Raw genomic sequence first — 20,982 nt, 5'->3', positions numbered from 1 at the left:
TGGCTTTCTGCCGAAGGTGCATCAACTAATCCCTCCCCTTTAAAAACTTGGTTAAGCATTCAGTTAAAAGAATCCACTTGGCCAACACTCGGCTGCAACAGAGTCACTCAACTAAAATAGAAAGAGGGGAACTTAACTGAACCACTAATGTCCTAATATCGGCATAAGCCTTAAAGTTCTGTCTCCGGCGCTGATGAGCCACCAGTAAGAAGAAAGCGGACCAAAGAGGTATTTTCTGAGTCTGCACCATGTACACATGCGAGCAAAGGTGTTTGAAGTAAACTAGTTGGCGTACGACCAAAGTCTTGATAAATCTCGATTGGGGAAAGTGAAAGAGCGGCATTCTCAACTTTCCCGCCAACAGTGAGGCATCCTGGAGCAAGACATCTAACCCCGACGTACGCGAATGGATCCGCTCTGTGTGCAACAAATATGACTGTGGCCCTAATTGAGGCTTTTAGGTGGAAGTTAAAGTGATAATCTTGAAGATCTCCGCTTCGTTCTCTTTGGCGGCACCTATGGCGATAAACAGTAATTATGGGAGCACACTTCCCAGATATCAAGACAGTGTTGCATGTGTGACGTCCACGGTTGGCTCCGGTTGTAACTCTTGATTTTCCTCGCTGACGGTCGCTTTCCTTTTTAGAATGTTTGCCTTCATCTGAGCGTCGAGTTTGTTTCTTTTTCTTTGGATTTTCACTTATTTTTGAAGTTGTATCTGAAGTCATCCATCTTTTCTTGTTCAGCCATAGTAGATTACTGTTTACTCACAACACTTGCAGAGACTGGAAAAGCAGCCGCTTAGCTCCGCCTACCCTCTCTGGCAGACCAAGCACTGCTGGGTGATTGAAAACGCGTCACTAACCGGGCGCTGCTTGTGATTTTTTTTCAACGAAAGTCGCCTCAGACACTTCCGTTGTGGGGACTGGAATTGGAGCGTTTTTCTTTTGCTTGTGTTTTCTGGGTTCCCATGTGTTCTGACTTTTTGCAGCACGTTTTTTCATTTGCAGCACGTTTCCGTTGTTGCATTTGTGTTGGACTTTTGCATTTGTTTTTGAATTTGAAGTCCGTTTCTTTTAATGGAAGCTGTTTTGCTTTTAGCAGTTTGTTTGCCCTTGTCAGCCACCGTAATAAACAGTCCTGATAGCTGGTTCAGAGGCAGTATTAGTACAAAGAAAAGCTGAACGTGTCTGGGTATCAAAACATGTATTTTATATGCCAGTGTGATATTTTCTTCATATTTTATGCTCCTGCACACACAGACATATTGCACACAGTGCTCTCGTCATCTGTAATGTTTTAATTCAACTGGTTGGTAATGGCTCCATGTTGAAAAGCATGTACAGTCATTAAGAGAGTTATGTAACACTAATCCAATTCTTCATTAATCTCCCTCTCAGTAATAGAAAGGCATCGGGCCGTGCAGGGATGGCGTTGTTCTTTATCATATCCACGTGAGCTCCATTCATTCCCTCCCGTCGCTCCCCTTTGTTTCAATGGATCTCATTGAGAGAAAGAAAACGGAGAAAGGAGGCAGACCTCCTCCCTGTTCTCTCTCTCCCCACACACGGCGCATGTCAGGAAGGAGAGAGGGAAGAATGTAACGGTGCTATTTATAGTAGCTGTTGCCGTAAAAAAAAAAGGCACTTCTGTATCTTGCCCCTTTTTTCTGCCTACCCTTTAGATGAAAGAGAGAAGCATATAGTCCTTCCTGTGTGTGCTATGTTCATCCACTTTCCTAACCGCTCTTATCATCTTGTCATCCATCTATCCTTTCATCCCTTTAGCTTGTGTGTGCCATTGTTTAGATGCTTTTAGCGGACGATGTATAATTCATTTCTCCTCCAGTAGCTGTTGCACAGCAGACATGAATCGAGTCAGGGCAGAGAGGAAAAGGAGGAGGAGGAGGAGGTGGGGAAGGAGTGAGCTGGGAGGAGAGGAAGGAGGAATAAAGAGGCAGTGAGAGGGAGCGATGCTTCGTGCTGTGCATCTCAAGTCAGCTTTGTTTTAAACACGGACCACTCATGTGTATTCTGTGTGTTTTAAATGGAGCATCTCAGCATCACTGTTTATAATCAGGGGTTTAATTAAAGCAGGTCTGTAACAGTGCGGTGTGTGTGATGTTTCTTTATACATTAATAGTGTGTTTGATCCGTCCTTCCTCGTTTAAACCTGTTGGTCGGTCTTATTCTCTTTTAACGTCTTCTGACTCCCGAAAACAAACTTTCCCTTTAATTATTTAAACTCCCTCCACCTCTCAGAGAGAAGTACATCAGTTAGAACATTTTGTACAGAGGTGGAAAAGTATTCACATCATTTATTTAGGTACAAGTGCCAGTTAGACACTCAATTACATGCAAAATCCTGCAGTGAAGGAGAAGCGCAGATGTTTTATCAGCAAAATGTACTCGATATTTCAAAATAAAAGTCACTTTGATAGATATTGTATATGTCACTTGTATATTATTATTGTTAATGCTGATGTATCAGTGCTTGAGAGGGCCTTATTGTTGTAGCTGGCCGACCACTCTATGTGCTGTGATGATGTTTAATGATTTGGGGCCTGTGTCCACCAACGGCATTTTTTGCACACAAAACCGGCGCAGTTCACTCGGCACCCTCAGCTGAAAATAGTTCAGCTTTTGAAACACCGCCGTGCTCGTCAGTGTCACTTCTCCCTCACCGACCAATAAAAATCAAGAAGGGGCGGGGCCTCAGATATCACCTTTGTCAACAACAATGGTGGAGGAGAAGGGTATCGTTTCGTTTTTTTCAAGGGTACAGTTTTCAGGTGTAGAGCTGCTGCTAACACCAGGACACGATTCCTTTACATTGTATTTGTTTTCTTTTCGATTTAAAACAGACTTAACAACACATCAAGTGAGGCTGAAGTACCGCCAGCCAACATTTGTAACCTAGTATAGAAAGTTGTCGCCGTCAGTGGACACAGGCCCTTAATCAAGTCGTTCCCAACCTACGATTTGGGGCTCTTCAATCAGACACAACATAAAACCGGGGGGTCATGAGATGTTCAGTGTGCAAGGAAAGAGTAAAAGTTCTGCTCCACTTAATTCATTCTATTTCTTCCTCTATTTTTTTTTGTGAATTATTGGCAAAGCTCTCCTCTTGAAGCTTTAAACAGAATTTAAATGAAAGCGTGTGAGAAGTTCAGAAGGGAAATCTGTCTTTCTGATGGAGCTGCCTACGTTTTCCCGACGTCTAAAAGTAACTCCATCTGATGTTGCTTTTTCTGTGATGACTCACCATCCAATAAAGGTTGAAAACAGGTTCAATATTTTACAATCTTTTAGTGTACCATATATCTTTTAGGTAATATCTATATAAACCAAGATAAAGGAGAAACACTAAACTACCTCGTGGATGTATTTCACTGTATTTTTTTTCTTCCTGAAAACCGTGTGACTTGCAATCAATTCAGAAACATAATTTCCTACAACTCTTATTTGAGTTATCTTTGACAGTATGACAGAATAATCAATGAAAGTGCAGAGACGTGATATTAAAGTGGGCCTGAAAAATTTTCAATACAATCCTGAGATTGCATGTGTGACTGGTGAGGGTGTGATTTACAGTCATGAGGGAGAGGACGCTTTGCTTTGAGGAAAAGCTGTCTGAACTAAATCATGTTGAGTTCCTACATTTGTTTCATGACAGGTACTGCATGTCACCGGAGGAGGACGGGACCACCTACTGCAACTTTCACTGCTCTGCACTGTTATAAGGAGTGACAGTTGAAACGTAGTTGTTGTCTTGTTCTTATCATTCTGAGCTGTGTCACAGTTGTTGTAATTGCGCGCCGACAGCGGCCTGATGCTGGCTGTTTTCCTGGGTTTGCTGGGCCTGCCAACAAAAACAGGCAGACATTTTTGTTTGGCCGATGTTTCATATTTTTTATCTCTGCCAACACCAATTTGTCCATCAGGGATATCAGGGACATTCAAACACTTATTTATCCAGCACGATATATTATGTGTGCTAACTAGAAACCAGTTCCAGTACACTTATATCAGAGTACTCCTCTGGTATAAGTGTGATAAATATTATTATTATTGTTGAACAGCTGTATACTGCTGTTGTTTATGAATGTGATATGCTAGCTATTATTGTTATATAGCCTGGCTCAGTACACTGAAAGAATCCTAACCTCAAAACTAGCTGAACCTAGCACCTAGAAACAAGCTAGCAAGCCGAGCTAACGTTAGCAGTAGCTCAGCTCGTGGCTTTATCTAAAGATCTGTGTACATCAAAGAATGTTGGGAGAAAAGATTTTAAATTTATTTTGTGTTTTTAATGGTGAAAACTTAAAAAAAAAAAGGACAAACAGCCTTAAAATGTGTCATGGGAAAGTACTGAATGCTAACATTCTGCTAGCTCTGACTAACTTAACTCTCTCCGCTAGCACTTCACTGTTTGCTGTCTTTACATGATAAGTTACCTGACATTAGTTGTTCTTTGCGTCTCTTAAACCAGGGGTTCCCAAACTTTTCCATGCCAAGGCCCCCCAAACAGCATTAGCTTCTGGCCGGGGACCCCCAAACCCACAGACAACAGAGAGTGGGACAGCGTTGATTTTTTTGGCAGCATCCTCACCAAGCAATTCTCAGACAATGTCTTTGGTAGCTGGTAGAATCAAATCCTCTCCAATTGTGTGAGGTTTTTTAGCACGAGCAATGTGGTATGAGGCTAAAAATTATGCCTTCAGGGCCCGCTCGGGCATGGTAGCTTGCTGTGTGAATGCAGCAGATTGCCTGACCAAATGCTCTTCTTTACGTCTGAAGAAGTCTACTGTTTTATCGGCAGAGGACGCATTTCGGGCAATCATGGCCATTTTTCTGTATTTCTGAATTTGAGAATCCAAGATTACGGCAGTTTACGTGTTGTTAGGTTCAGGACAAATGGTTATTAAAAATAAAAAATAAAAAATAAAAAATATATATATATTTTTTTTCCCTCCAATTTTCTGAGGCCCCCTAGCGCCCCCTGGCGGCCCCCACTTTGAAAACCACTGTCTTAAACAATAGTAGAAAGTGGCAGCCATAATATACATTATTAATGTCAAGACTAGTTTTTGTAGAAGAAGAAACACTAAGAAATTATGCTAACAGTAAGGTCCATTGACTAGCAAATTTGCTAATACCTGATTGCATTTTATTGGGGGGAAACTGTACCTCTAACACCTTCCGCCTCACTTTAAAGTGTTTTTTTTTAGCCCACTAACGTCTGTCAGTGTATCTTAAGCTAAGTGTGTTTTCTCTGCAGGTCTTCTGTTCTGTTTACAAGTTCACTCTCGCTCTCTGTAGACCGTTAAGCAACACAGGATTTGTAGCCTTTTGAAAACAGTCGCTCTGACCTTTTAAAGCCGCAGCTGCAGCAGAAGTCGAAGCAGCCTTCAGGTGTGATGAAAAGGGACTTTGGCCTCCATTCACCAAACCTGAGCCGCCTGTGTTTTTGGAACAAGCGGGCAGATTGCATGATGACAAGCGGCCTATTTTAGTGACACCTCACAACTCACTGCTGGCTGTCGCTTCTGTGCTGCATCACTGAGGCTGATGAGACTAAAATAGTGCCTGAGCTCGACTCTTCCTTTGAAAAACAAACCTAAAAATAATCACTTTGCAGAGGAATTAGAAAAGTAGTACCATGCACTTTTTTATGAGGAGGAATTTAAGCCTTTTGCTGATATGAGACTTTTGTCCTTCATCTCCTGAAGGCTGCAGTCAGCCTGCACTGAAACATAATAACTCGCACTTGAATAGGAATTGATTCAGTGGATTTAAGGCCTAATTTCATATTCAAGTCGTCTGCCTGGGATTTGAACTTGACTGCCGTATTTGTCAGAACGCACAACTTTTCTTTGGATTTAAAATTGTTGATCCCTCATCAGTTTTTTTGCTTGTTTGCTGCAACATTTTCATTCTAACAAACGCAACAAAAAACCCTGAAAGATTCTTTCTTCTGGCTGAGGATGAAACCGGCTTGGCCTCTAGAATCAAAGTATTAAACATACTGTATTTAATTTGCTTTTGTCATTCTGAATTTGATATTCATGCATGTTGTCGTAAAGTAAATCAGTGTCCCGATTCCTAACTGCATTGCATGCTGATTGTGTATCTTGGAAAAACGATATTGTTGCTGGAAAAGTGTCAAAATCCTCGTAAGCATTGATAGTATGTATATTGAATTCACTTGTTTTGTAAGTGTGGAGGAACTCCCTCACAACCAAAAGAAAACATAGGCAGTGGTGAGACAGCTCCATAAATATCACTGCACTGAGAGTTTGGAAAAACCTCCTGCTTTCTCTTTGTTCAAGCGAGCCGATGTAATTTTTCTGGAGTGCTGGTCAAAATGGAAGAATAAAGGTAAACGGTAAAAGTGAAGCTGAGGCGAATAGAGCCATAAAGCCATGAATCTCACACTGTGATATCAGTCCAAAGTTTTCTAATAACAACTAACATAAGCTATCAGCAGTTGTTTACACCAGACCGGACCAGACCGAGGCAGCATTACACCTGAGTGTATTGAGTAACAAGGGTTTTTTATTGCACTTAAATTAAACTTTTAATTTGCATGTTTCATTAAAGTTGCTACATTTTGAATTAGTCAGCAGCAGGGCATCTCTCAGCAGCCGCTTGTGTCTTTATTAACTTTACTAATATTTGCTGACATCATTTAATCTACTAATAAAATCAGTTCTTGTATGTGATCTACAAAGAATTGTATCGTTTTTATAGACTGTATGTCATGAGTGTGTGGTGTAGAATGAAGACGTCATTGGTTTCTCTCACCAACGATGTATCACAATCTGGCGCCATCTAGTGACAGTTTTGCAGAACTTCATTCAGTGTCGGATGACTGTGGATGATTCACATGGACATGTCTTGAAGATCATGTTACATGAAGTTATTAAGCAGTTGGAAATCGCTTAAATAAGAGGTAGAGGATAATCTATGGAAGATCAAATAGGGCTAATTTTAAGCAGCTCAATGTACTGAGAAGCATTTATATTTAATTAATTCTACAGTAAAGTGCAAAATTGATCCATGAAGAAAACTAAAACCAAAAACATTTGGGTTTAAATACTTAAAACAGTATATTCATTGAGTCCTACCATTATCATACAGATACTTGAATGAACTTGTCCGCCCCTCTGTCGCACACTCATCCATTCCTTTGCCTTCTCCTCCCTGCAGCTGTTCACTGCAACCTGAGCCAGAATGGCATCGACCACCAGATGTGCCCGGAGGACCTGACGTCACAGCTGGAGGAGGAGGAGGAGTGCGTGGACGCGGGGGCTGTGCTGCTGGACGACGACAGCCCCACCTACCAGGACATCAGCCCCCCCATGTACCAGCGCCGCTCGCCTCCACACCGCTCCGTCTCCGAGTCCGAGCTGACACGGGTGAGAGTTGACTTCAGAGCGCCGCATGCAGACAAAGTGCAAGTGTCAGCTTACGCCACACTCATCGCAAATATTTTAACAGCTTCCGTTTTTTAGTGAAGACAGATCAACACTAAATAACTGTCATAAAAAGGTGCTTTACTTTGGGCAAGTGCATGTTTAAGGCTTTGATGTATGAAGTCTTATTTGACTGAAATAATACAGATTTACAGGAAGCCATTAAGTACCAGGTTAATCTTGGGTTTAAATATTCTTTAGTCTGGTTAAAGCACTAAACAGTTTGCTGTGTGTCTGAAAAAACAACCTCAGGCATTAAACATGATGCATCTGCAATTATAAATCCACAGAGTTGGGAATGTATTTTAATTTAATCTTAACAGTAAGTATCCGTAAACAGCTAATAACTCTATGCAGCGTGGCTGGTGTAGGTGGAGAGTGCTAGCAGTATGTAGTGGTTAGCAGAAGCCCTGGGATAGCTTGTTAACTCAGAGAGTTGACAGACAGCAGTACGTAACATGGACCATACAAAAGCCAGGTCTCCATGGCGATACATTCACTAATCATACATGAGCAGTAGTACATAGGCACTTAAGCTGCACCAATTTGTCACTGATGAGAGTTTTCACTCAGAGTCGGTGCAGGTAACACGGCTCTCTGACAGTGACACGCTTCACTAGCACAAGACCAAAACAAAAGAAGACGCCACCTTGTGGCGCTATTAAGTACTGTAGTAATACTACAAATAATAGACTCTAACTTTTACAAGTAAAAACATCATGTGACTTTCTGAACTTTGGTTATTTGTGTTGTAATGTTATATGAGAGGTATTTTTAGAGCATTGATCAACTCAGTGTATTAGTATGATGGCTCTAAAGGTCTTTTTCACTGCAGAAATTTTTACATCCAACAGGAGGAATTTAAGCACAGGTGATTATAGTAGCATTAATGATGGCTGTATTCCATTTAGCTGCTTCAATTTCATGTTCCTGGTTGTGTGCATGCTGACTGCCTGTCTTTCTCAGACACCTGAACCTTTGTTGAAGTTATTATTAACACCTGTGCTTTTCCTCCTGTTGGATGTAAAAATGTCCACTGTGAAAAAAGTACATTCGAAGCAGGACGAGCAGTAAACTAAAAAGGTATAGGTATATATAAGGTAGGGAAATGTACGTGTTACAACAGATCCAAAGAAAAGAAAAATCAGTGATGGATAGAAGATCCATCCATCCATTATCTATACTACTTATTCTGTTCAGGGTCGCGGGGGGCTGGAGTCGATCACAGCTGTCATTGGGCAAGAGGCGGGGTTACACCCTGGACTGTCCGCCCGTCAATCACAGGGCTTCCGTAGAAGATACAAAAACAATAATATTAATAATAAAAGTAATACAATTATAGTATGACGGTAAAAAAATAGTTGTAATAGCTAGAGTGTTAGCAAACAGTTGGCTCGTACATCCAGCAGACAAGGAGCAACATTAGCGTACATTTTGAGGCCTGTGTCTGTCCATCTAACAAATTTAATTTAAATATTAACTGTACTTTAAATTCAGGTTTAGTCTTCCCCAGCTCTTGTGGAAAATATCTGGCTTTTAGCTCCGGAAAGCTCCACGTTGTTCACCTGCTCATTGCTACCTTTGTCATGTTGTCGTTTTGTGCCGGTCAGGTCGTATTAAAAGGGTTTAGTATCATATTGGAGAATGATACCAAACAGAAACAGTGACTTTGCTGCTTCTAACAGAAAAACAATCCACTGAAAGACAATAAATACCATCAGGTCTTTGGTTTATTACCTAACACCTGCGAAACTACTCCTCATCCCGAGTTGCACTTTTTGTTCTGTGTTAACTAGCAAAGTTAGCATGCTAAACATACTGTATGAAACAAGTGGAAGTAACCACTGTGTTAGGTCATCCATTGGCTTGTGGACTTATGTTTTGAAGCCTTGATGTTAGCATCTTATCCACTACAATAGTTATTTGTCATTATGAGCATATTAGCATGCTTGTGTTAGCATTGTTGTTCAACACTGCTAAGTACACCTAAGCAGAGGTGCTAGCATGGTCTTAGACACTAAATCAAGTTACCATTTTAATCACACTCGGAAAAGAAATCCATATTGAGAGCCTGTGGTGTTTTTAATGCTCATATAGGACTCTTACTTGGTACAAATTCATAGTAACTGCGGTCAAATTACAGCCTTTGTACATAAGCGTCTTCTAATGTAATGTAATTTGAATGCCTGCCGTGAACAAAACAAATCAACCACCCACTTCAATAAAATAATCCTGCATGTTCCACACGTCTACATCCTACGTACAAACACAGAAGTTAAGAGGGAACAAACAGGCGACGACAAGCTGTTGTTTCAGGCTGTTTCAACTCTTCTTCTGTGTTTCTGATAATAGATCAAAGGAGCCGTCATCAGCAATGCAGAACACACTCTTTACTTCCTCTACAGAAATAGGCCGCGGTCGGGACAGTGGGAGGAGATGGGAGATAGACGCACACATGTATACAGAACACACACACACATTCTCTTCTCTATGTGTACAATCTGTGGTAATCAGCTGTCAATCAAAGCAAGTAGAAGTACTTTGAGACTGACATAGTCCTCTGTGGAAACCCTGGATGAGCTTCTGAAATACCAGACAGACAGGCCGGGGTTCAATTAGTGCAATCACACACACACACACACACACAGTACACGTACACACAGTAAGAGAAAGTGGAGATGCTCTATTGTTTTTATAATATGTGGAAATACTGTGGTGTCAAATACCCCACAGTATCAGTAACATAGCCTCCTATCCGTGCTATATGTGGTTTCTGCAGCATCATCGTGTTATTTTACACCGCATCATCGTTCTGTCTGAAGCAGCACTGAAGTAAGAATTGCGTTAGAGACCTGGAGGACGTTCTGTATTAACTGAAATAATTGAACTGAGTAAGCTTTCAGTCGGTGTTGTGTCTCTGGATTGCAATTTAGAATGAGTTTTTCTCTTTGGGGGAAAATTCAAAAGATCAAGTGCATGAAGACTATAATTACATAAAACTGCAAGCTATCCTAGCACGCAACACAGGCCAGAAAGTGTATAGGGTCTGAGCTTAGTTAGGAGGTAGATGGGAGGGTTGCAGCATTAGACATTTGACACATTAAAGGTATAATAAGTAGGATTTTTCCTTGCATTTTGTCAACAACACATTCAAGCTGGCCCCCTCCTCCTGGGTTCTTCGTCACCAGAAGCTCACTCAAGAACACGCCCACCCCGCCGAGCTAACACCGACCGCATCACGGTTACCTTTGCGCTAGCGTGCTAACCGCCGGTTAGCTTGTCCTACCTGGTTTGAGGCACCTACCTGTCCAACAGAAAGAAGGCCAACTCTGCATCGCTCTTGCGCCATGGTTACCTGTCTGAATGGGACCCATTTGCTAAATTTAACCACTCCCACACTCACCTATACGCTGTGATTGGCTCAGGTAACTCAGGGGAAAATCCTACTTATTATACCTTTAAGATACACAGAATAGCAGAATAGTTGTTAGTCTTTTATCAGATTAATCATTATTAGTATACATTAGACGTAGGTGAAGTGGTGAGTGTTGATACATTATTCTAAATGTTCCCAACAGTGTTCATCCATCCATCCTTTATCTATACCGCTTATCCTGTTCAGGGTCACAGGCAGACTGGAGCCTATCACAGCTGTCATTGGGCGAGAGGCGGGGTACACCCCGGACTGATCGCCTGTCAATCACAGGGCGGAAACAAATGACTGTATATATAGATGGACGAAGCGTCTCCATCTGCTCTCATTGTATGAAATTGATGCCAAATGAGTAGCCCATGAGTGATGTCAGTATGGGGCCAGAGTTGCCGAAGCCACTTCAGCTAACCAAAACACACTTAAATTACCGGAAAAAACCCAGCAAAGATCCCACACGTCAGCGTGTTTAACAGCAGAACAGCTTTTTTGTGTTGGTCTGAAGCAGACGTTCACAGATATGGAAGCTTCAATGTAGTGATTGTTTTACGTTTCCTCTCGCCGTTCCTCCTCTGCTAATCTGGAATAGATTGGCTGCATGTCGTCGATCCTTTTTTCAGTGTATGGCTGAAACATAGAGACTGACAACCTTTTACGCTCTCAATCACACCTACGGGCAATTTTAGTGTCACCAGTTAACCTAACGAACATGTCTCTGGACTGTGGGAGGAAGCCGGAGAACCCGGAGGGAACCAGCGGGGAGAACATGCAAACTCTGCACAGAAAGGCCCGCATGGCCCGAAGCGGGATTTTAATCAGTAACCTTTTAGTAGAGTCTACAGCTTTTGTCTGTGTAGTGGAAAATCCAGGAAACACCAGATGAGATGTCACAGAGTGAGGAAGGAAGTGAGCGAACCGTTTACGTTAGCGAGTGTTACGTTAATGAAATGACATAACATGAACAAAAAGAGAGAAAGCTTTATGTTAATAAAACTTTAAAACATCTTTTGTTATTGTTTTGATTGAAACGCAGACTGTGCCTTTAACGATCCCTCAACGAGCTTGTTCTCAATCCTCCGTCTGGCTGCATTCGTTATCAGGCCGAGGCTCAGCAATATATCTAACAGGAGGCATAAAACAGCCGCTTAGACTCAGTGGATTGCTCTAACAACCATAGCAAATCATCTCATTTCAGCCGTAGTCAATACGAAGCCCGGGGTGAATATTTCTTGTTTAGTGTTAACGCACCCTGCAGAGCGTTATGGACCCGGCACAATCCCAAGGTCAGGCTCTGTGAGAGGCTCTGAACTTTCTTTGATGTGCTTCACTAAAGTTAACAGAGGCCCCTTAATGTGAAGGCTTATTAATTTATCCAGCATAGCGTGTTATTCTCTGTCAGAAGATCCACAGCTCTCTGGACACACACACGCGCACACACACACACACACACACACACACACACACACACACACACAGACTCACACACACACTTACACGCAGATATCTCTGTTTCATCCCTATTCCTGTATGTAACAGATTAATTAATACAGGGAATTTTCATCTCCTGCCAGACTGGTCGAGAGAAATGGAGAGAGGAAAGAGGAAGAGAGAGAGGCAGGGAGGAAGGAGACGGGGGAAGAGAGAGAGCGAAGGAAGGAGAGAGGAGAGGGAGAGAGAGAGAGAGTGAGGCAGGGAGGAAGGAAGGAAAGAGAGAGGGAGTGAGGAAGGAGAGAGGGAGGAGAGAGAGAGCTAGGCAGGGAAGAAGGAGAGAGAGAAGAAAGAGGCAGGGAGGAAGGAGAGAGGGAGGGGAAGAGAGAGGGAGCAAGGAGAGAGGAGAGGGAGAGAGTGAGGCAGGGAGGAAGAAGAGAGGGAGGAGAGAGAGAGCAAGGCAGGAAGGAAGTAAAGAGAGAGAGAGAAAGCAAGGCAGGGAGGAAGGAGAGAGAGAGGGGGGAAGAGAGAGGGAGCAATGAGAGAGGAGAGGGAGAGAGTGAGGCAGGGAGGAAGAAGAGAGGGAGAAGAGAGAGAGTGAGGCAGGGAGGAAGGAAGGAAAGAGAGAGGGAGTGAGGAAGGAGAGAGGGAGGAGAGAGAGAGCTAGGCAGGGAAGAAGGAGAGAGAGAAGAGAGAGGCAGGGAGGAAGGAGAGAGGGAGGGGAAGAGAGAGGGAGCAAGGAGAGAGGAGAGGGAGAGAGTGAGGCAGGGAGGAAGAAGAGAGGGAGAAGAGAGAGAGAGAGCAAGGCAGGAAGGAAGTAAAGAGAGAGAGAGAAAGCAAGGCAGGGAGGAAGGAGAGATAGAGAGGGGAAGAGAGAGGGAGCAATGAGAGAGGAGAGGGAGAGAGTGAGGCAGGGAGGAAGAAGAGAGGGAGAAGAGAGAGAGTGAGGCAGGGAGGAAGGAAGGAAAGAGAGAGGGAGTGAGGAAGGAGAGAGGGAGGAGAGAGAGAGCTAGGCAGGGAAGAAGGAGAGAGAGAAGAGAGAGGCAGGGAGGGGAAGAGAGAGGGAGCAAGGAGAGAGGAGAGGGAGAGAGTGAGGCAAGGAGGAAGAAGAGAGGGAGAAGAGAGAGAGAGAGCAAGGCAGGAAGGAAGTAAAGAGAGAGAGAGAAAGCAAGGCAGGGAGGAAGGAGAGATAGAGAGGGGAAGAGAGAGGGAGCAATGAGAGAGGAGAGGGAGAGAGTGAGGCAGGGAGGAAGAAGAGAGGCAGAAGAGAGAGAGAGAGAGTGAGGCAGGGAGGAAGAAGAGAGGGAGAAGAGAGAGAGAGAGCAAGGCAGGAAGGAAGTAAAGAGAGAGAGAGAAAGCAAGGCAGGGAGGAAGGAGAGAGAGGCAGGAAGAAAGTGTAATGAGAGAGAGAGAGGGGGAGAGAGAGCGTGGCGGAGCTGTTAATTAGCTGTGCGGTGCAGATAAGGCCGGCGACACCGAGCTCCGTGTCTCAAACAGCCATTCACTCCGTCAACATGACACTAATGGCCGTCACCCTCCTCCTCTCCTCCTCTCCTCCTCTCAGCGCTTTTTTCTGTCCAGTCACACTCTTGAAAGAAAAGTGGCTGCAGTGTGAAGTTGTGTCACTAGAGGTCAGTGTGTAACAGTGAATGTTACCGGTGTAATGTGAGCGAGTTCAATGTAAAGGGAGAGGACCAACATTTAGCATTGATAACCAGTCAGTGGTAAATATGGGGGCAGTTAGAGGTGTTATAATACCATACATGATTAAACACTTCTTATCCTCCTGTAACAACATTATAAGGTCAAATGGAGAAAAATGTAATGTCTTTATTCTGCTTAAAGTGGGTTACAATGAAGTGGTGCCACTGTTTGCACTGTATTCATTAAGTATTACTCTGTTATAGTAGAAGCGTGCTCTGTTTGGGGATAGCTCAGTGTGTGAGAGTGGGTGGTAGCGCGAGCGAGAGAGAGAGAGAGAGAGAAAGGAAGTGTATGAGTTACGTGAGTTGTCAGGGACCGGAGCAGCGGGAGAGAAGACAATGGTAGTTATATGAAACAACAACATGAATGTACAGTTAGGCTGTGTGGAAATAATAAAGCCCACGACTCCTCGAGACTCAAGCCACGCTCCCTAGTCTTGCATGCTGCTTGCTGCTGGTGTGTTAAAGTAAAGGGAGTTAGCCCTGAAGCTAGCTACGGCAACGATAAGTGTCCCCTGTGCTTCCTGACTACGATCAGGATGCTAAAGCAGGAAAGGTTTTAGTCATTGCAGCAGTCTCCTTCTCTCCTAGCTTGTATTTAAAGCACTGGTTCATATTTAGGTGGATCTATTGGCGGAAACGGAACATGTGTACGTGTATGATCACCTGAAAAAAAAAGATACAATGTCGAAGATTTACATTTAACGCGCGTTTTCCATCAGCCAGCAGTGGTTGGTCTGCCAGAGAGGGTAGGCGGAGCTAAGCGGCTGCTTTTCCGGTCTCTGCAAGTGTTGCGAGTAAACAGTAATCTACTATGGCTGAACAAACAAAGAAAAGATCGATGACTTCAGATACAACTTCAAAAATAAGTGAAAATCCAAAGAAAAAGAAACGAACTCGACGCTCAGATGAAGGCAAACAGTCTGAAAAGGAAAGCGACCGTCAGCGAGGAAAATCAAGAGTTACAACCAGAGGCAACCGTGGACGTCACACATGCGACACTGTCTGGATATCTGGGAAGTGTGCTCCCGCAATTATCGTTTATCGCTAAAGGTGCTGTCAAAGAGAAGGAACTGAGATCTTCGAGATTAACACTTTAAATGGAGGTTTAGTCCAGGTGTTATATCAGGGAGTAATGCATAAAAAGAGCAGCTAAATAGTTTCCCACTTTAAATGAAAATTTGGGTTTGAGTTGAAACCTCGAGTCTCTTTAACATTGAAATAACATCTCATATCGAGCTGGTCCCCTTTATCTGAGACAGTTCGCTCATATTGTCTGGTTTTTCAAAACATCATTGAACAATGAACCCAGATTGTTTTCGAACGCAGCCGTGTTTCATTCGACAAACAATACTGCTGCTAATGAAGGCTGCTCGACAGCTGTAATGGGTCTGAACAAAAGCTACATCTCTTTGTCAAAGAGCTATTGAATATTTGCTTCCCACCCGTGTATGCATTTTCTTTGCTCCATGAACGAACTCTGCACACTTCTTTTGTCCTCGGAAACATCCGGGTTGAGGTTCAATTTCTTATATTTCTGTGAAGTAAGCAGAACACTGAAATCTATGTTACATTAAAGGGTCTTTGTGGCCACTTTAGTGATTAATACAGGAAATTATCCACAAAACAATGTCTTTATACGTGCTAATTGCTGCTGTAGTTAACATTTTTAATTGAGTGTGAAGCCATTTGACCTGCAATCAGCCTCGCAATCTCCGAGCCAGAATGAAATCACGACACATTTCTCCGTCTCCGCGCTGCCAAATCTGCTCTCTCCGTCACGTGGCGTTTGCTCTCGAACGCCTCTCAGCGCTTTTAATTCCCAGCTCTTTTTGTATTCCAATATTGTCTCCACAAAGGGGCCATGTGATTGCCTCTTGATTAATTTAGCTGAGTGCATTCATATTGGATCTTTAAATGCTTATCAGTGTTGGCACGATTACATGCTTCATTATGTAAGTAATAGTTTTCCACTGCGAGTCGTTAATGCGCGTGTGGATGTTTATTCCCCTCCCTGGTTCATGCCCCCCCCCCCCCCCCCACAGGCTTTATTCTCATCGTTTTAATTTTTGAGGTCGCCCTTGCTCTGTTGCTAAGGTAACATGGAGAATACTAGGCTTTCAGTTATCAATTAAAGCCAAGGACAGTGGCGCTACACGTGGTGATTGGATGGTTTGTGTGTGTATATGTTGCATTCACTTCTTGATTCAACGTGGGTGTTTCTGTGCTGCACATGTGGGAATACGTACGTGTGTATGAGCCTCCTTCCAGACGTATCCCACTTAGAAACAACGCAGCTTTCTCCTCTCACCCCTCTGCTGTCACTCAAATCTCTAATTGGCCCGGAGCCTCTTGAAACGCAGCTCTTTGAGCGTGATTCCTCTCCTGTTTTCTTCTCTCTGCTGTTTTCTCTCCTTCGCCCTTTGGCTCCGTCAGCAGGAAGGCACTGGCTCACCTATGGTGCCGGATCCGGGGAACGCGGCTCTGGGCTAAATCAGGGCAGAATGTAAAACACAGATGGCCATTGACTCACAAATGGGTTCATGGAAAATGAGAATCCACTCTGGGTCGTATTCTTCCTCCTCTCCTTGTTATTTCTCTGCCTTGTCTGTCCGTCCAGCGTCCTCTTCTGCTACTGCTCCGCTCCCAAACTCCTCTTCCTCGCACTCTCTCTCCATCCAGGCCTCTCTCTCTCTCTGTCATCGCCTCAGGCTCCTCGTCAGGGTTAATTAGCATTGAGCCGAGCTGTGTTTAATGGTTAATGTGGTTTTTGTCCTGAGATACCTTTTCCCTCCTCTCCCTGCAGATTCTGGCTGCCAAGCCATCGCATTAAGAGCCTCGCCTTCCTGCCTACCTGCTCGCTTTGGCCGTCTGTCACTTCGCCTACCTGCAGAGAAAGTAGACCACATGCCAAAAAACCAGCGTGAACATCTCCCCCAATTTCTTATTTCTCTCCAGGATGGTAGATGTGGAGCGAGTGGGCAGGAGGGAGCGAGCGAGTGCCATATAATAAGAAACAGGTGATGGAGAGAGAGGGGGGGGAGATGGTGAAGATGAGATGTGAAGAGAGGAAGTGAGAAAGACAATGTGATAGATCTGACAGGGACCGGGCGAGATTGAATACGGGGGAGAGATGAGAGATGATGTTGGGGGGGGGGGAGGAAGGAGAGAGAAGACAAAGCAGAAAGGGAACATTCTGCCAGTACCTGTTATTCTGCTCTCTCTCTGTGGTTGGAGAGGAGGAAGAGGAGGCCTCCATTGCTATGCCACACCACACGGCAGCCAGAGAGCACAGGCTGGAGTGGAGGGGAGTGGATGTGAAATTTTAATCACCTCTCTCTGTTTGTAATTTTAGTAGCCCCTCAATCAAAATCAAAAGCACTGCCAGCACTTTCAAGAGGGATCCTTTGGCAGGCGACTGCGCTGCCTGCTGCTCAAGGATTGAAAGCAGAATAGTATCTTACAACCGGAGCAAGTGCAATGCAGAGATGTTGTTATGATATTACGTGTATTAAAGGTAGGGCAGCACTTATTTAAATTAATTTGGCAGTTTATATATGTTCCTTTTTTCCTTTCCATTTGAAACTCCTGTCTCAGCCCACACGAGTCTCCTGTTTTACATTTAAGATGCACGTTAATCCCAGTTTCCATTAGTGCTGACTGTCAGACTAATATGTAGCAATCCTAACAACTGTGTTCTTAGTGTTTCAATACATGTCATCGTGTTTTTTAACTGTCAGGATTTGACAGGATTAAGTATTTATGTCAGCTAATGAGCTAAAGTTAGCAGCAGCTCCGCTCGCAGCCCCCAAAGCCCCGCCAAAGAGCTGCGGAGAAACACTGATTTTAAACTTCAAACATTTCTGTCAGTGTTTTTGCAGGTTTTTATACCAGGAGACCTTTCTGGATAATTCGGCTTCTGGTAGAAACTTTGAAGTGAAGGAAATCTAACCTAAAAACAAGCAAAGCGTCTAGTAGCAAGCTAGCGAGCTCAGCTAGTAGCCTCTCTTGACTGCTAAGTCCAGCCAAAGAAGAGCTTTGGAGAAACACTGTTTTTTACCGTCAGTGTTTTTTTGTTCTTGTTTTAGAGCGGAGGAGACTTTTGTGGATAAATGGGCTCCTGGTAGAAGCTTTCAAGTGAAGTAATCCTAACCTTGAAGCAAGCAAAGCGTCTAGTCACAAGCTAGCTAGCTCAGCCAGTAGCCTCTCCTGACTGCTAAGTCCAGCCAAAGAAGAGCTTTGGAGAAACACTGATTTTGTGTTTTTACTGAAACTCCCTTTTCTGTTTTCACCTGATTTAGTCGCTGGGTTTGTTTCGGGCAGGAGGAGGAGATGTCTGTGGATAATTTTGGCTTGGGGTAAAAACCTTGTGCGCAATAAGCATTGTCCGGTCACTGTGGTTCAGTCTGTGTTTGAATCCACGTGAATGCAGCATCTCTCTCAGCCAGACTATGGCATGTTTGGTTCAGCCCAAGGCAAGACGACATATTAGTCATGTTAAGTAATCATGATCTCTCTATGGACCCAAATTGTGGTAATGATTTTTGCGAGCAATTGGTTGGACAAAGCAAATTTAATTTAAGGTGCCTTTTCATGCTCTGAAACATTGCCATTTTTTATTATTAGGGTTGTTTTTTTTTAAACGATTTTCTGACAACAAGAGAAAACATAACACCAGCAAGCAAATGTGTGAAATGCAGCTGTCCACTGGCCCCCAGTAAAGGCAGAACTTTACTGTTGTCTTGTTTTTATGTTTTGTTGTTTTGCACTTCTGGCTATGCTGTGTTAAAGATGAGCAACCTGTCAACAAAAGCTGCTGTAAATAAAATTCAAGATACTTCACCGAGAGGAAATTCCATTCAACATGCTTATCAGACCTGTTAATTAAAAAAACACATCGTTAGAGAATTTACACATGACATTTTCACAAGCCCGCTTTAGAAGCAAAAACAGACACGAACATACGAACGTGTCCCAGCCACTTAGGGCTCCATATGTTTTCTAATTCTTCTTCTTTCTATTATTGTTAACATTTATTTTAGAGCTGACGTCGTGCTTATTGACAGATATGTTGAATAAATGGAATACTGTGTGACTTATTTATGAAAACGTGCAGTGTCCGTGCAGCAGTGTCCTTTTTACTCTAAAAGATTAATACTTTATCGACCCTTGAGGGAAAATGTCAAACAGCCGCCTGTAAATATGACATGACAAAGCCAGTCAGGTGGAAGGTGTCACATGAACGCACCGTGAACAGTAGAAGTGTCCTCTGACCAGTATGTGAAATCTGTTCTCTACAGCACAGTTCAAGTATTGTTTCTTCTTAAATGATATAAAAAGGAGTGTTAACCGTTTGAAATGTCTCTTCATCTGAATGTTTTTGGTTTCTCTCAGCCAGGATATGTGAAGCTGTCTAAACCCGTGGCCCTGTGGACCCAGCAGGACGTGTGCAAGTGGCTGAAGAAACACTGTCCCAACCAGCACCAGATCTACAGCGACTCCTTCAAACAGCACGACATCACAGGTACCGCTCTGCACCTTCACTGGAAAATGGTCATCCAACATTTAGAAACACTGTCTTTGTGTTGTAGCTCTTTCTCGGAGAATAGTGGCTGATGCTTACGTTTATATCTGACAATCCGATCATTTGTGACGGCTCAAGGTGAGGGTGGAGATCACTCGATGTTTTGATGCAGTACTTTGCGTTGTCAAGTGTTTATTTAGTCTACAGACTTTATAAAAAACCTAGTCATCCTTTGGTTTGTGGACCAATGTTTTAGGGCTCAAGTTGGGCATTTTGGTGGCTGCCATCTTGTGTTTTTTTGGAACCAGAAGCAACCATATTTGGACGACGGGTTCGATACGCTTTGTTTCAACTCTATCATGATTGACAGGCTGCAGTGGTAGTGTCTTGCCAGTCACAGGGTAGCCACACTCTAAAGCACACTCTGCTTTATAGACTGTTTCACCCTAACCCTGTGATTCCACAGGATCCGTCTGCAGCACGTTCCGTCTGCGCCGCGTTTCTGATCCGTCAATGGCGCAAGACCTCGCAAACAGGAAGCGTGTCTGGTCTGCAGCGCAGCGGAGTGCTGGCCCAAGCAGCTGGATTCGCGAGATCCAGGAGAACTACATTATTGCGCGATAATTGAGAAATCAAATCATTGAGAAATGACGAAGCGGCCTCCGTCAAAAATAGACCCGGCGCGTACCTTTAGCGGAGTAGAGTGGAGACACGCTTCTGGGACGCGCCGGAGACGGACCGCAGCGCGTGCTGTGGAATCACAAGCACTGACTTGAATGGGCGCAATCGACTCCGGAGGTCGCGGCGCAGACGGAACACGCCGGAGACGGATCCTGTGGGTTCGAGGGGTAAGAGGAACCATAAAATACAAACTGAACGTCATGCTGTTAAAAAACAATCTTCAAATTAGAGATCAAGAAACTAATTCTGAGATAATGTGTCGACTGAGAAGTAGGCTCATTTTTTCGTTAACTTCTGTTCAAGCTGACTTCTTTTTTCCAACCAATAGAGTCGCCCCCTGCTGGACATTAGGAAGAATGCAGGGTTACGTTACGTGTGCATAACATATCGGCTAATTCCACTAATTATATACAGTCTTTGGTCCGGTAACATTCATATTCCTCACATTGCTACAGAAACATGGACAACTTGAAATGTAGAAAATCTAAGTGAAGCGCTTAATTTCAGTAGAAAAAATGTTTTTAGATCAAGTTTACAGTTAACCGTGGAGCTTCGTCTCTTCCTCAGAACTCTGCAGCATCTGTCATTTCTCATCCTGACGAAGCCAGATCTCATCCATAACATCCCAGGTTCTCTCTGCACCCACTGCCTGCCACCTGCAGCCCTGCCACCCGGCCTACCCGTCTGTCCATCCCTCCCTCCCTTGCCACTGTCAGCCGCTACCCCTGACAACAGTTGC

General features: G+C 43.7%; 1 protein-coding gene across 2 annotated transcripts in view; it reads left to right on the top strand.

Moving 5' to 3' along the window:
• Window positions 1-20,982, top strand: part of samd12 (sterile alpha motif domain containing 12) — a 129,562-nt gene that overhangs the window by 18,624 nt on the left and 89,956 nt on the right. For both annotated transcript variants that reach the window (XM_069681655.1, XM_069681654.1), the window contains exons 2-3: window positions 7,212-7,420; window positions 19,433-19,562. In XM_069681655.1, coding sequence (XP_069537756.1) covers window positions 7,212-7,420; window positions 19,433-19,562 — 339 coding nt within the window. The remainder of the gene's footprint in view (window positions 1-7,211; window positions 7,421-19,432; window positions 19,563-20,982) is intronic.

The sequence above is a fragment of the Semicossyphus pulcher genome, unplaced genomic scaffold, assembly GCF_022749685.1.
Source record: "Semicossyphus pulcher isolate SPU_LCO1_2020_fin unplaced genomic scaffold, fSemPul1.0.p SCAF_5, whole genome shotgun sequence".
Lineage (NCBI taxonomy): Eukaryota > Metazoa > Chordata > Actinopteri > Labriformes > Labridae > Semicossyphus > Semicossyphus pulcher.
The sequence above is the reverse complement of the archived record's forward strand: the minus strand, read 5'-3'. Positions and strand labels throughout refer to the sequence as shown.